This window comes from Lissotriton helveticus, chromosome 1_1 (genome assembly GCF_964261635.1).
Source record: "Lissotriton helveticus chromosome 1_1, aLisHel1.1, whole genome shotgun sequence".
Classification (NCBI taxonomy): domain Eukaryota; kingdom Metazoa; phylum Chordata; class Amphibia; order Caudata; family Salamandridae; genus Lissotriton; species Lissotriton helveticus.
Genome location: NC_136057.1, coordinates 1,305,646,864 through 1,305,663,188, shown reverse-complemented (window position 1 = coordinate 1,305,663,188; position 16,325 = coordinate 1,305,646,864). Strand labels below are relative to the sequence as shown.

General features: G+C 45.2%; 1 protein-coding gene across 4 annotated transcripts in view; it reads left to right on the top strand.

Moving 5' to 3' along the window:
- Positions 1-16,325, top strand: part of ADGRL1 (adhesion G protein-coupled receptor L1) — a 691,532-nt gene that overhangs the window by 647,754 nt on the left and 27,453 nt on the right. For 3 of the 4 annotated variants that reach the window (XM_078681457.1, XM_078681438.1, XM_078681447.1), the window contains 5 exons: positions 1,252-1,461; positions 4,589-4,809; positions 6,238-6,304; positions 10,920-11,011; positions 13,303-13,471. In XM_078681457.1, coding sequence (XP_078537583.1) covers positions 1,252-1,461; positions 4,589-4,809; positions 6,238-6,304; positions 10,920-11,011; positions 13,303-13,471 — 759 coding nt within the window. Of the gene's footprint in view, positions 1-1,251; positions 1,462-4,588; positions 4,810-6,237; positions 6,305-10,919; positions 11,012-13,302; positions 13,472-16,325 lie in introns of those variants that run through there. The other variant, XM_078681467.1, reaches the window with a different exon arrangement.

The following is a 16,325-nucleotide window of genomic DNA, read 5'->3' as shown; positions in this document are numbered from 1 at the left end:
ATCTATCCACATGATCACTACTCATGTTACACAACAAAGACACCTATCAATCCAACTGCAATCTCACCAAACAATGCAGCCCTCCCCATGTGCTGAGACCCCCCACCCATTTATTCCATCACTCCTTAACCCTGCAGTCTTTATGTAGTTCTATCAAATTATCATACAACTAAGCATGTATGCAACCACATAGCAATAAATTACCAGCACATCTGCATAACAACCTCTTGACTTGTTTAGATACCACTCATCCATGTGTTGATCCTCTTCACTCACTTGTCCAACACTTCAACAATTCACTAACTTTCAATCTGCGTTTCAGAGCAGCCATCGATGCCAACCCAAACCAGCCCCACTGACACTAACAAACTTCTGCCACTTACCTATGTTCATGCAAACTACTACACTGCTTGCACTCAACTGTTGTCTATGAGTGTATCACCCACTAGTGGAAAGACAAATCCAGTTCACAACCACAGTCTTACGTAAAACACCCCATCCAATCAACCCACATGCTAATTTCTAAATGAACTATTCAGTCCTTGTAGCCAACTAACCTTTTGCATCAACTCAAACTTGATCACGAGGTCATCAGTCAACCAAACAACATGCCTACTCATTATATGTTATCAATAGTTAGTTTGAATAATTGTTTCGGCCCTGTCCAAGGCTACATTTGACTATGATCGCTTTAACTTGGTCTGTTATTGTTTGACCGAACAACAGATGTTAACTGCATTGTTACATCCAAGCTTGCTCTACAGGACTTCCAATTTGCCTTCACTTGTCTGCTTCCATTCTCATTCACTCTCATAGTAATGGTATAGGTAGGGGTACATGTTAAGTGAATTAGATGATACAGTTGGAGGATGAGAGTTGGGAAGATGTAAGTCCAATGATGAGTCTCCTAGCACGTTGGCACCTGTTGATCAATATTGATTATGAGTGAGACAGTACGGCATCAAGTAGGAATATTCAATGGAACTAGTAACCTAATAAAGCCTCTAGAGTGATATTAATGAAAATGGAGGGCAGCCTCCTTAACAATAATTAAAACAAGTGTACAAGGAAGGGTACATCTCCTCTTACATAAACACTATATTCCCCTTAATTTAATGCTAGTCCTCAAACCCCACTTTCCTTGTTTTTCACTTGTATTGCTTGCTCTTCCACACTTGGATTTTCTTCAAATTGAGATGGGTATAGATGACTCTCTTTGACTTAAAAATGTTTTTTGCTTTCCTTCCCCAGTACCAAGGCCGTATTAATGAGCTGCTGCTGTCTGTCATCACCTGGGTGGGCATCGTGATCTCGCTTGTCTGCCTGGCCATCTGTATCATTACTTTCTGCTTCCTACGTGGACTCCAAACTGACCGCAACACCATCCACAAGAACCTGTGTATCAACCTGTTCATCGCCGAGTTACTGTTTCTCATCGGCATCGATAAGACGCAATATGAGGTGAGAAGACAGGGAGTGGACAAGGTTGAGTTTAAGTTGTGAGGCTGTTATCATAGATGAGAGAAGTCGGCCAAAGAGGATGGATGATAAGAAGGCAAAGGAATTAGAAAATGGGAAGGACACCAAAAATGAGAAAAGAGAAGGCAACAGACTTGGGAGCAGAAGGATTATGAAGGAGATACAAAGATGTAGAAAGCGGCAAGATAAAGTCAGAGGAATAAGGGGCATAGAAACTAGGGGAGAGGAAAAAAGGCTTAGAGGGACGGACTATGTCCATAGATAATGTATATATAGAGCTGTGAAAGCTTGGTAGGTGCTGGAAAAACGGGACAGAAGTCTGGAAAGGAAGTAAGAGGAGAATGATAGACAGGCCATACTTTGGAGAAGAGGTAAAACAAACTGTGAGAGAGGAATGGTAAGAAAAAACAGGCCACTGGTAGAAACAGTAAAAAGAATGGAGTAGATGGAGAAACGGCTGAATAGGAGAGGAGAGGAAACAGGCAAAGAGACACATGTTTGGTGAGGGGAACTAAAGGAAAGAAATATACAACCTAGGAAAGGACAGCAGCTAGGGAAATGGAAAGAGGTTGGTAACAGAAATGGAACCTGAAAAGAGGAGGATTTATTTTGTAGAAAGTAGAATGAAATCTATAGAAAGAGGAATAAGGCTTGTGGCGGGCCAACAGGGACCAAAAGAGAAGAAAAAATATATGGAGGACCCAGGGAGAGGTCCAGAGGTAGAGACTGGGGGGCTTATTTATAAGAGGCTTGCTTCACCAGAGCATAACTTTTTTTGATGCTCCGATGGCGCAAGCTTCTCAATTATACCTATGAGGTGACACAAAGCCACTTTGTGTGGCTTTGCATGGCCTCATAAATATGGAGAAACACCAAGCAGCGCAAGTCACTGCCTTGCCTTACTCTGCATCAAGGAGGCGTTCCGCGGTGGTTGCTGTGGGTTTTCCCTCGCAGCACCCATGGATTTTGATGCTACCCCAGATTTACTTAATCACGTAAACCTGAACCTTACGCTTCTCCAGAGCAGGCGTAATGAGGAGAAATATTTTTATTTCTCTTCCTTTTTTCCTCTTTCCATGTGTGCTGCACACATAAAATGGAGGAAAACGCCTCTTAGGATTCTTTTTGTGCAGGAAGTTTCCCCTTCCTGCACAAAAACAATCCTGCTTGAAACTTAGGCACCCTTGCACCATGATGCAAGGGTACTACCTATGTAGGTGCTAGGCAGCAAAGTGTGTGCCAGCGCAGGGGAAAAGGGCAGGAAAGTACTGTATTTCATGAATACGGTGCATTCCTGCCCTTCCACATTGGGGTAGGGCAGCACTACAAGAAGTCTCAAGGAGCTGCCCTACACCAATTCCTCATAAATGAGGCCCTGAGAGTGGGGCAGAAGCTAAGTAGGCATAGCAGATGCACAGTTAAAGACAGCCTCGTTTTACCTTCTTCTAGCAGCATGTTAAGAATCTTTGTTAAGTGTGGGTGGGTTTTTACTTAAGTAAACAGGTACATACTAATCTTTACACATCTGTGCACAGTGTTCTCTGAATTACATTACTTCATTTCCTCTTTTTTCATCAGTCTATTTTTGCCATGAATATCTGTGTCACTTATGTACTGTTCCATTTTTCTCATTTCTTCTTTAACTGCGTGCCCTTTTGTACTTGGAATCTTTACCAGTCCACACATATTCCTACATCTTACGCCAACCTTTCTCCGTCAATCTCTGTTAAACTAGTATGTTTCTCTGTGACTGTTTCGCATGCCTATGCGCTTGTGCCTTTTCTCTGCAACAGGCTCTCTTTTGTCTCTTTTAGAAACTTGTATTTTATTGTTTCTCTAAAGCAGTATTTATTGCCTCATGTCCATTCTGCCAGTTTGCGTTCATAAACACTTCTAAACATCAATGTGTCTCATACCCTGCTAGAATGCCTATTCACTCACCAGTGTCTAATAATCTCTCTCTAACATCACTGTGTTGCCCATCAGCCTCTTATCTAGGATTCCCCCACATAGATTATTTTACTCTTAACACTCTTGCTTTCCGGTTTCCTATGATCCTTTCACTCCTATGGTGCTGTAACTGTGTTATCATGTCTATTGCACCTAGATTTTCTCGTCACATAATAAGAAGACCTTTTGATGTATGTATTTGCTTATTTATTGGAACCACTCAAACCATTTTGTGGTCTGTGCACAGCAAAATGGATGAAATTCTACTTTAAAAAGTATTGTTTTTCAGAAGAATCAATCATATTTATACGGTTCTGCCCAATCATTTTAAGGTTCATGTAAAAAAACCATCAAATATTGTTGAGTCTCAAATTTGTACTTTTAGTTTGCCCATCAAACTGTGGATACCCAAAAAGTTAAATTCCATAGTAAGCAAATGGCCACAATTCATTTCCTTTTTGCCTCTGTTTCCGTAGTGTAGTACATGCCAACTATAGTGCACCGTCTTCTGTTTGTCCTCACACCACCATTACACAAGTCACATTGCACAAAAGATACAATTCTGCACCGTGCGCTGCCTCTGGGCAATATCTTTGCTCCACACACCCTTGGTCAGCTCTTCTCAGCCACACTTCTTTAGGAAATAAGCTAACATCAAATTAAAGCAAATCTACTAATATTTCTTTGGCCATGGACAGATGCAGTAGAGCACATACGTCTCCTTCACACAGCTTCTGTCCAGGTCTTGGCAGGGGGCTATTTAACAATCTTGTAAACTCCAGTATCCCACCTTCTGGTGTTATTCTTTTTTTTTTTATTTACTTCTGATCTGCTCATAAAAACCTCTATGCCTACAAAGGATCTGCTCCTATTTCCCTTTCATTCTCTCTAGTTAATGCTTTCCCTTCCCCTATCACTTGCAACTAATATACACACAACAGCTTCTCTCTAACTCCAGCTCTTCCACTGTAACCACCTTTGTTTTTTGTTATCTATGATCCTCTCACAGTTAACTCCCCTCCTGTTTTTCTGTGTTTGATATCATAACTCTCCTTCTCTGTCTCAGCCTATCCCCCGTCAGCGTTATTTCTTTTTCTCCCTATTTACCTGTGACTCTTTCACACCTATCTGTCTTCCCTTCTGCCTCTCTCTGATCCAGATTGCCTGTCCTATCTTTGCTGGCCTGCTGCATTATTTCTTTCTGGCCGCCTTCTCCTGGATGTGCCTGGAGGGTGTCCATCTCTACCTGATGCTGGTCGAGGTCTTTGAGAGTGAATATTCACGCAAGAAATATTACTATCTGTGTGGATACTTTTTCCCAGCTCTGGTGGTGGGCATCGCAGCCGCCATTGACTATCGCAGCTATGGCACAGAGAAGGCGTAAGTACTGCTCATAGGCTGGGGTGTTCTGGGGAGCCGTAGCCAAGCTTGTTAGTGACCTGAGCAGAGGAGGCATGTATATGTTGGATGTTATTCAATAATCAGTTTTAGAACTAAAATGCCAAAGGACGAAATGTAACTCTGTGCGGGCCCTGGTCCATGCAGTGTCAGATTCTGCAGGATGCACGGACAGTAGCTTTTGACAGAAGTGTTGGGGAGAGGATGTAGCCTAACGGCTAGGGAGGTCAATCTCAAATTAGGGGAACCGGGTTCGAGTCTCGGCAATGACGCTCAACATCCCTTGATTTCTGAGCAAATCACGTAATCTCCTCATGCCTAACAAAAATGAATGTGTCCTTGTGTAACACAACTGGTTCTCATGTAAAGCGCTCTGATACCTGATACCTTCAGGTCAAGTTCGTACTATATAAAACTACAAAAAAGCAGGGAAAAACAAGTGAGCGCACATCATACTGCTATGCTGTTCTGCAGGAATCTCAGAGACCATTGTTAAAGATATTGGAACTCACTTTTTCCTGAACAGTGAGATCATAGAATTGCATCGGACTTGTGAAGTGTCATGTCCACCCTCTGCTGTACTGAAAGAATAAGGGGTATGCTAACAACAGTGGATCCCTAGGTCGCCATCTGCAGCCTTTTTATAGCACAGAAATCATCCTGCATTAATGTTCTACAACCCAATGCCCAGCTCAATGATCTGGTGCAAATCCTATCGAAACATATGCCACGATTTAGTCAAACCGACTGTGATATTGAAATTGTAATAAGGCTAGCACCCTGAAAAGTGAAATTATTATTCCTATGTCTGTGTTACACCTTTTAAGCTATACTGTTGAAATGTTTTACTTTTTTTGCCCCTGAGTTACATTATCTGTTCCTGTCCAAGTTCTTGTACACTCTCACACGCAACTGGTCCTCATATTTGTTACTTCCTAGCCCTTATTGGCCATTGTATGGACGAAGTTCAGATTGTTAAAATCCGGGTGCAGTATCCAACACCACGGCTTCCTAGTTCACTTTGGTAGTCCATCCCAGACTTTTGTACTGCTTGCCTCTTTACCCAGTTTTTAAGAAATGCCAAATTTGCCAACAAAGTTGTTTTAAAAGTCACACAGACCTGCATCAGATTCTCTTAAGGCGACTGTCCTTTGCACTGTATGTCCTACTAGATTTATCTAATATATGTATTAAGAGCCTCCAAAGTTAGGTTGGAGATGTGTGCATTGGATCCTATCAATTAGCCTTGTGCTGAAAGGACACATATGTAGGGACCCCAGAGCAATTTGCAGAATAAGTCACTATTTTCCTAAACAAATGGGTTTAGGGGGGAGGATCAAAGGGAAGAATGAGGTTGCTGAGAAGATGACTGAGTTAGTTGATGTGCTAATTGTATCTTCTCTTTGGCAGCTGCTGGCTGCGGGTGGATAATTACTTCATCTGGAGTTTCATCGGGCCAGTGTCCTTCGTTATTGTGGTGAGTATTCAAGGACTCCTTCCCTTGTGAGCTGTAACAATTGGATCTTTCAAGAGGTTGCTTCCATAAGCTACATAGAGGAGAACCATACGGATAGTGTGTCCCTTGCAGCTGGCGTCACTGGTGTGCACACAACCTAGTTATCTCTGGTAGGGTTCTGGCTGCCCCTTGCGCTGATGGTTGGTCTCCCTGAATAGTGGCAGCTCCTTCATTGATGTTGCTAGTTTACTTAATTCCCAGAACTGCCAAAACATCAGAGAAATTACGGAGAGTCCCTTGGCCTCCAGACTGGATGTCATCTTCCGAGCCTTTGTGGTAAAGTGACTGCCTGTTTCACAGGTGTTTGCAGGGCTTAATTTGAGCTGGTGGATTCCGTTGCTTGTCATCAGCCCTCAATTGTCAGCACAGGCTCTAGTGATAGTCCACCACATGGTGGCGCTGTCAATCTAATTTTGAGATGAGCACAACAACAGTGTTTAATAAGTCAATATACATTAAAAAGAATTATACCTGCCTGTTAAGCCACTATTATAGCTTTGGGTTGCTTGGAATAGTCAGAATTGTCACACTTGTAGGAGTGTGGTGGTTAATAGTTGTGTTGGAACTGCCATTGGCAAAGCTGGCAGAGGCAATGAGTGGTAAAAGTGGCAGTGGTCCTTGAGAAGGGCCCCGGCACTTACTTTTCTTTACAAATTAAGCACTTGAGCCCATTGGTTAATCTGTAAAAAAATAAGTGCTGGGGATCTCGTCGGCAGTTTTCTCCGGCCTATTCTCGTTTTAGCAGTGCCTAAAACAGAACCAAGTACTAACCATGAAGTTGGGGAAAGCATTTGGCATAATGGCCCGATCTGTCGACTTTGGAGCCAGGAACCAGGTTTGAGTCTCGGAGACAACTCAACATCCTGTGCAAATCTCTTAATCTCCCCGTAAATTAACGTGTCCTCAACTGGTGCTCATGAAAAGCGGTGGTGTTGGTGATTAAGCGCTGGTGCTGAGCACTGGAAATCACCAGCACAAATTAAGCACTGTTTGAGCCATCATGTTGGCGGTGGTGCCCATATGTTAGTGATGGTTCTGTCTCTATAAAACGCTCTGGTGCTCTCATTGCTCAGACACCATGCCAGCCCAGTGGAGAGCCACAGGGCTATCGTGGTCCTTCGAGCTGGCATCATCGGTTCATGCCCAGGCCCAGCTTATTAGCTTTTCGTGCTGGTGGTTGGGCCCATATGATGATACTAGTTCCTGCCTATAAGATGCTGCCAGTATTCGAATATCAGTAAAAGTGCACATCAGTCTGAATGTTGTGCCACTTTTAATGGAAAATGTACTGTCAGTCAAAGTAGTAGATCAGCGTGCTCCTAAAAAATCCACCGGCTACACCCCACACCCCTACCACTCTCTGGCTGAATGGGCGTGGTTCTCACTATACTTGTCCTTAATGTGATTTGGATTTTCCACAATCCCTGTGACTTCTGTGGTGTAGCATTGATGGCATCAACCCCACTCTGAAAATGGTTCCAGCACCACTGTTCCTCCCCGGTGCCAGCCCTGGCCCAGCCTATGTGCTGCAGGGGGGTGTCCGTGGCTTGGGGTTTAGGAGAGGCTGCCAGTTTCCCAGACTCCAAGCCCCCCGCCCCCAGCAGACTTTTGATTGCTGCAGTGAGAAGGCCTGGCGCTGCGGCAGCAGCAGCAGGTGCCCTCGCGCTCGCATCCCCGGATCCCGAAGCGACCCCGGGGCCACGTCTGCGTCTCGGGCTGGCGGGAGCGGCGCTACAAAGCCCGTGTTCACAGAGCCCTCGCTGCGGTGTGATTAGAAATATTAATGAGTGCGACTCCGCCAGAAAGTTGTTGTTCTTCGGAGCCCGCTCCCCGCACCCCGGGGCAGGATCGCAGAGCAGGCCAGAGAGGGGATCAATACGGGGAAAAAGAAGGAGTTTGTCAAACAGTGAAACCACATCAGAGGTCTAATCTGCCAGGATCGATCCGGCGCGGGCCGCGGGGGGAGGGCGCATGAGAAACTAGTGTATGTGTGCTTTCCGTGCAGCTTCACAGGCATGACCGTGCGTACGTGTGTGTATGGACTTCATTGTGTGCATGTGCTCGGCATAGAGTGATTCTGCGCGCGTGTGTGTGTGACCGTGTGTGTGTGTGCGCGCGTGTTTTGACCGTGTGTATCTGCGCGTGTGTGTGACCGTGTGTATCTGCGCGTGTGTGTGACCGCGTGTATCTGCGCGTGTGTGTGACCGTGTGTATCTGCGCGCGTGTGTGACCGTGTGTATCTGCGCGTGTGTGTGACCGTGTGTATCTGCGCGTGTGTGTGACCGTGTGTACCTGCGCTCGTGTTTGACCTGTGTATCTGCGCACGTGTGTGTGACCGTGTGTATCTGCGCACGTGTGTGTGACCGTGTGTATCTGCGCGTGCGTGGTTGGAGGCACCCCAGTGGTGATGCTGTATTTGTCAGATATTTACAATTACGTTTACATGTTTTCACCATACAAAGAAGTGGGGAAATATTGTGTGTTCAAGGGGTGGTTGTCTTAATGTGTCTACGTGAACTACATGTTGTAGAACTTTGTATATATCTATGGTTCAGGCGGCGATGACAACGTGGGTGCCCCTATGACGTGACTTAGTTCATGTCTTGGAGGTCTGTGGAATCCATGTGTGGCTGACAAAACACAAAATGTGTTTGTGACGCGTTAAGCAGCACAGCAGCAGAACCCTTGCATTGGGGTCCTTCCAAGCGTTGTGAGAAATCAACGTCAGGCACACACTGTGCAGAGCCCTTACCAACAGGGCCACCCGCCACCCAGTCACTCCCATTGCACAACCTGTAAATCCATCTCCAAAGAACCTGACAAAGGTGCCACGCACTGGGCATTATGATGCACAAATAGTTAACCGTTGTCCTATGTTGCATTGGGATGCACAATTAGTCTACGTGATCAGGTCGACATTGAGGCAGGTTAGGGTAAAAGCAATGCTGTAGTAAAGATTTTGGGCCCGATTTAGATTCTGGCGGATAGGTTACTACATCACAAATGTGACGGGCATCCCGTACGCTGTTAAAAGCGCATTACGTCCTATGGCTCTTGTAATATGACGGGATATCGATCAGGTTTATGATTGAGTACCCGTCCACCTAACTCTAAAGCAGGCCCTTTGTTTTTATGAACGTGTGTCACTGAAGCTTGTCATGTGGGTGCATGTATGTGCTCCATCTCAACCCATGTGTAAACATTAGCGCCCTTTTGAGGGTTATGAGTCGATGTATGTGTAGAAAAGTGTCTTGAAGAGGCTTCGGGCAGATCACTTGGGAGTATGCAATGCAGCAAACATTAGGCTTATCAAGACTGCTCAGCTCCATCAAGGCTCACGATGGAATTCTGGCTCAGTAATACTGTGAGCCAAAGGAACAAAGAAAGAGCTCTCCATCACTTTTCCTCTTCTGAGAACCTCAGAAATGTGGTGATTGTGGAATGTGGGGACAAATGACATTATGGACGTCTAATGACGCCCCAGAAAAGTACACCGAAGTTGTGTGCCTCTGGCAGTTCTTCATTGTCCTGTGTGTGGGGTTTGACCCCTAAAGCCACCGATGTCCGATTTCATGCCAATGGCTGTATTGGCCACAAATCACAACCCTACTAATCCAGCAAAGACTGTAATGTGGCCAGAGGCAACAGCTAGTTCTATTAATAATGGTGGTCCCTGATAGTAGAATATGCCGGGAAAACCCATGGTGCCCCATATGCCGTCATTTGTCTATGCCTGACCCATCATCCCTTCTCATAAAGTGTGGGGTTACAGTTACGTGAAAAGAAGGGATATACACAAACTGCTGAGGGAGCCTTTGGGTTACGGGAGACAAAGATAGCACTCTACATGTGTGGCACACAGGACATTCACCTACTAAAAATGGTGGCGATACCCCTTATGACAAAGAGAGAGCTGCCCATGGAAGGGTGGAGAAGCCATGGAGAGCTCAGTGAAAGGGTCATGGAGACAGCCTGTTTGTGCACCAGGATGGAAGAGCGAGAGTTCTCAAGGTAAGCGTGATGCCAATAGGTTCCTACTAGTGTGGACGCTCCTTACAAGTGTGGCACAGACATAGCTGGTGGAGTGGTACTTACAGAGGCAGACCCAAATCAGTAGGGCCAGCATGGGTCCTGGAGGTAAAAGCGGTGGATGTAGACCGCTATCATTGTGGCGCTGAGGTAGCTTTCATGGCAAGAAAGATGGAGGCACGTGCTAATTTTGTGGCAGTTCCATGCCAGAGTGTCACAGAGAGTAGATTAAAGAAGGTGCCCCTTAGCAGGGTACTGGCAGGGCATTGAGATAGCAACGAAAGAATGGACCTTGCTCACAATGTGGGGAAATGGGACTTTGGGGAAGGTGAGTTGCAAAATGTTAGTTTGTGTGTGAATCAAAGGGGGGTCAGGTGCTCACAGGATAACGTTATATGATGTGGGCACACATCGCTGAATACAAGTGAAACAAGCCGGGCTTATCCTTGTCTGCTTTAAGAAACTCCCAGCAAATGATGCCCTGCACTTAACATGGTTCTCTTCACTGCAAGCTGACAAATCTCATCTCTTCCTTCTCCCACCTCAGATTAACCTGATATTTTTGATGATCACCCTTCACAAAATGATTCGGAACACCTCCGTCCTGAAGCCAGACTCCAGCCGCCTGGATAACATCAAGTAAGTGGTGTGTGTTTGTCTGGTTGTAATGGACCCCTTGTTATCAATTTTCCTACACCTTTGCCTAATATATCCTTAATATCCTCTTTATTACTGCTCTTGTATTTGCTCTCCTCTGTATTGTTGTTCCACCTCCTCCATTATTTGAAGTGCTGGTGTCTTCCTTCCCAAAATCCTCTTGGTAACGATGCTTCTCATCTCTCCCCTCAGCTCTTTAGCATCAGTGCTCTCACCATTCTCTGTATTGATGATTCTCTTTCTTAAACCAATCCATATGCCCTTTGGTATTACCACTTCCTCTTACCTCCTTCCATCAGTACTCCTTCATCCCTCAACGCCTCATCTTTGCTCTCCTTCCTCGCCCACACTCTTCTCGAACTATACTCCACCCCCTTGCTCAGCTAACCTTTTCAGACTGTGGGGCATATTATCAAGCCTGGCCGATAAAATTATCGCCGCTTTATCGGCAGAAAACTGCAGAGAAAGCGGCGATAATGGGTTTGATAATATGCTCTACGGAATTCCAATCGATGCCCATGTTAGATGTGAAGCGATCTAACATGGGCTTCGATTGAAATTCATAGAGCATATTATCAAGCCCATTATCGCCGCTTTCTCTGCAGTTTTCTGCCGATAAAGCGGCGATAATTTTATCGCCCAGGCTTGATAATATGCCCCTGTATTTTTCCCCCTGATAATCCCCTATGCTTCCTGGCATTATCTTCTCTTCGTTTTGTAGCAGCATGCTATCCTAGCCTCCTTGCATATATATGTGCAAGTGACTTTGCACCAGTCTTACCAGCTTTTCAATGGTTGACCATCTGGAAAAAGTCCTGATTTGCCATAAACTAAGTACACCTTTGGCTTTTTCATTGCATTTACTCCTCACTAGTTCCATTCTATTTATCTGGATCTGTAATAACTCAGGACTAGTATGAGATCCTACATGAAGTAAAATTCAGAGTGGCTGTACTGAGTAAACATACTCTGAAATGTTGGGGGTCGATGCACCCATGATATTGTATGTAAAAGATGGCATGAGTCCCCTGTTCTTCACCTGAATTAGCACATCACCCAAACAAAACTAAAACCTTACTATAATTTATTGGGTTTTCTAGAAAGTGAAGAATATCACTCAAATGTGTGCTGTAGTCCAGACAATTATTGATCCCTGCTCCCCACTGGCTATAAGCACTTCTTTTGCGAAGTTGACTGACTGTGTAGGCCCCACACCACTGACCTCACTATCCAGTAAGACAATACACTAGAAAAGGGATGAGCAGGCCAGCCGGCCAGCCAATGACAGTAGCTGCACCGTGTCATAAATGTGACACCGGCAGTGGCTATAGAGTCAACACCTTGACATTTTAACAGTTTGAGAAGCTCTCTACTGTCCCTATAGACCATTCAGTCTGCCAGAAGGGCAAGATCTTCCCTAACCATAGAGGCCAACATACTCTCACAGAAGGAATCATTTTACAAACTGTGATGGTCAATAAACTGTGGCAGAAAGTAGTGACACTCAATAATCACACAGACCAGTACACTATGAGAGAACAAGAGGGTCCTTTTCTTGGCCATAGAGACAAGACCACTCAGGCAGAAGGAGATCGTCTTCGCTAACCATGAAGACAGGAGGAGATGGTCACACTGAATATAAACACAAGAACATTCACCAAAAGAGGGTCCTCTTGTTGACCACAGATCAGCACACCACGAATGAAGGAGAGATAACTCACTGACCAAAGGGTCCAACACCCTCTGACAGAAGTAGAGGGCCCCAGCTGCTCATAGGGAACAACACATTTTGCCCGGAAATCCTTTGTCCTTTTAGTGACTTTATACAGTCCGAGAATGAGAGAAGCTCCAGCGGCAAATACAGTGTGTTTCCATTGTCATCTGAGGATGTGTATCCTGATGTTGATAAAAATGCTCCAAGTAAATATTAACAGAGGTATATTTTACTCTTCCATCTTCCTTAAATTTGCTTGGCCTCTTTTCTTTTTGCATCCTGTCTTTCTCTCTAGGTGATTTCTTTCTTCATTCCTTTATTACCCGCTTGCACTCTCTCTCTCCACTCCTTCATCTTTCCTTGACCTGCTGTGGTCCTTGTGTTGCTTATGTGTCATTCTCTCTCTCTCTGTTTGCGTTACAGATCCTGGGCGCTGGGAGCAATCGCCCTCCTCTTCCCACCTGCACTCACTCTCTCCACTCCTTCATCTTTCCTTGACCTGCTGTGGTCCTTGCGTTTCTGATTGGTGTCATTCTCTCTGTCTCTGTTTGCGTTACAGATCCTGGGCGCTGGGAGCCATCGCCCTCCTCTTCCTGCTTGGACTCACCTGGGCCTTCGGTCTCCTCTTCATTAACAAGGAGTCCATTGTCATGGCCTACTTGTTCACTACCTTCAATGCCTTCCAGGGAATGTTCATCTTCATCTTCCACTGTGCCCTGCAGAAGAAGGTAACGTAGCTGCTTCTATCCGTAAAATAGCGATAACCTCACGCCCTGTGGCTGGTGATGTCTCCACTGACGTCTACGCTCAAACAACACACGCGGAGGGCCCCAGGTACCCATAGGCTCCCCATGGTCACGCCACTGGCGAATGCAGAGAACAACTCAACAAATCTACAAAATCCTAATTTGCCACAGCTAACTCAACCGAGGATTCGGAATGGCTCCCAAAACTCAGAGTAGTCATATACCAGGAATAGATGACCTCTATCTAAAAGCAGCCATCCAATAGCAACCCTCCACACTATGAGCAAACAGCCATTACCAGAAACCTACCTGGGCAAATATAACAGTGTCATCTGTTGCCAGCGAATCATCAAGCCCAAAACCAAACATGTACACTGCCACAGTAACTGATTTGGATAGACTACCCCTACCTGACACCCACCCAGGCGACTATAACACACCACGCTCCTGCATTCCCAGAAATGGGCTTCGTCTGGCGATATGGCCCTCTTTACCAGTGGGCCAGTGTTAGGTGCAGTATTTAGTGCACCTGACAAATGCAGATACTCTGGGGTATTTCATTTATCGGGCACAATAAATAGCACCTATTTTGAGGTTTGGGGAAATAACATGTGGATTTTGGTTCTTACTGTCCCAAAATCAACATGTCACAGTAAACACAGTACTATTTTCACCTGTTAAATTCTGGCAGGCTTGCGCTGTTGAAATTTAACAAAGGGTGAGGTATTTAACGCACCTTGTAATTTCTGGGTGTGGTAAAGTACAATGCAACAAGGAACTCCAACCTTCCCGTTAGGACAAAAGTTCTCGGTATGCTTTTAAAATGCTGTGCTGATGGATTAGCACTAGGGATACTCCTGTTTTAAAGATGTGAAAAATAAATCTGGTTCTGATATCAAGGAGGCACACACAGTGCATCCCTCTTTGCAAGGATGGCTACTGTCCTCTCCCATGAGCTATGTGTTGACTGACAGTGGTGGCAGCATAATCTATAGGTAGAAAGCAAGGCTGCTGCGTGTAGCCTTGTAAGGACAGTCAAGCAGCTCCCCAGGGGCAAAGTATCTGTATCCGAAGGTAAATGAGGATCATTTTTCTAGGATGATTTTTGAGGATCTTTATTTTTATTCAGTCAAACAAGTGACCAGTGGGTTAAAAACTGCTGTCCTAAGGACACTTCCTTCTCCTCCTTCATCGACCACCAAGAATCTGAGTCAAGATCGACAATAAGCTCTCTCGCCTTCCCCAAGTCCTGTCTGTGGCTGGTACTTGTTTCACTCTGTTGTTTTCTATTAGCAAGTACCTTGCTCTTCTTCCTCAGGACGTCCGCAGGACAGTTGTCCATGCGTTGATTACTGACAGGTTGGGCTATGTGAACACACACACATACGCTGAGAAGCCATGCATGTCTGAGGCACCATGACAGAATGAGCGAAAGACAGATTTATAGCGAGCACTCAACAAACCACTGGAGTCCATTTGTGTTAGCTTCTTAAGATGGTGGTTGCCTTTGTAAGAGGGTGCTGGTATCAACCTTGGGGACAGGGGCCAACACGTACACCTCTCCTTTCCCCTTGCCCCAAATCCAAATGTTTCTGTGGGTGAGCAACATGGCAGTTACCCAGTGATGTCCTTTGTATATAGTCATAATTCTTTCGCAAGTGTAAAACTACCCTTGCCCATTCTCCTGATTGAGATATGCATTTCTTTAAAAATGCCTTGTGTTTGAAGAATTCTATCTGTTCCCGCTCAAACTGGTCTTTGGACGGACAGCAGAACTGCATGATCCAGTCATGAAATGATTATGCCAAGTTGTTACCCTCCAAGATCGGAGGAGCTCCTGCAGATTTGACAGTTGCAGACCACCTAGTTGGCAAGGCCACCAGAGATCTCCTCAACCAAACCAGTGTTCAACATGTCTAATCAAAGACCAAGGAGAACCTGCTATCCAGTGTAGAGCCAGTAGTAGGGCTGTTGTGATGGTCGGCATTCTCCCTCTAGAATGGGCCTACATCTGCGGACCGAGACATACTAGTCTACTAAAGACCTGGACTGTCCTTGCAAAGGGTGACCTGCTTTGCAGCCCTTTGCTGCGCAGCCATGTTGGTCTAGGTGTGCTATATACATGTTTAGAATAAATACAATTAAATACTGGACTTGGGATCCAGAGATTGGTCGTTGGTGAGCAGTCACTGGGCCACCCTTGCTTGGCACTCCCAATAGACTACAAAGGTTAACTCACCTGAAAGTTTGGGCCCTTCAGTTCTGTGTCTGCACGGTTATTTTAGCATGTATTGGACACCTTTTTGGTTTTGTCATTACGTGGTGGGTGCAAACAAATCACCGAAGGTCAAAACTACCAGACCATTGGCCTTTGAGATAACTGAGAAAATCTTTGAACATTTAAACTCTGATTTTGGCCTGAAAGCTACCATGAGGCCAGAGGATAATTGCAACAGTCCCCTCTAGGATAGCATTGGTCCTAGGGCCCAATGGTGATCTAGAATTTAGCATCTTGCACTTAGGAGCTTTTAAGTGCTTCAGGTGTCTTGCCTCTGGCCCAGAGGGTGCTGGGCACATCTGAGTTTACCTACCTACCGGTAAATAAGTTCCCTTTCTTGCTAAAGGCAAAAACTGCACATCACTTTTGTCACCCATTATGTGGAATATAAACCCATTTGAGTGTCTAGGCTCACACCATCTCCAGGAGTTAGTGATTGCTCGATTCCACTACCTTATGAGAGACTAGCACCTAGGAGAAGTACTTGGTCCTATGGTGGAATACAGCCATATTGAAGACCCAGGCACCAGTGGTAAACTCCATTAAATGTTACAATTA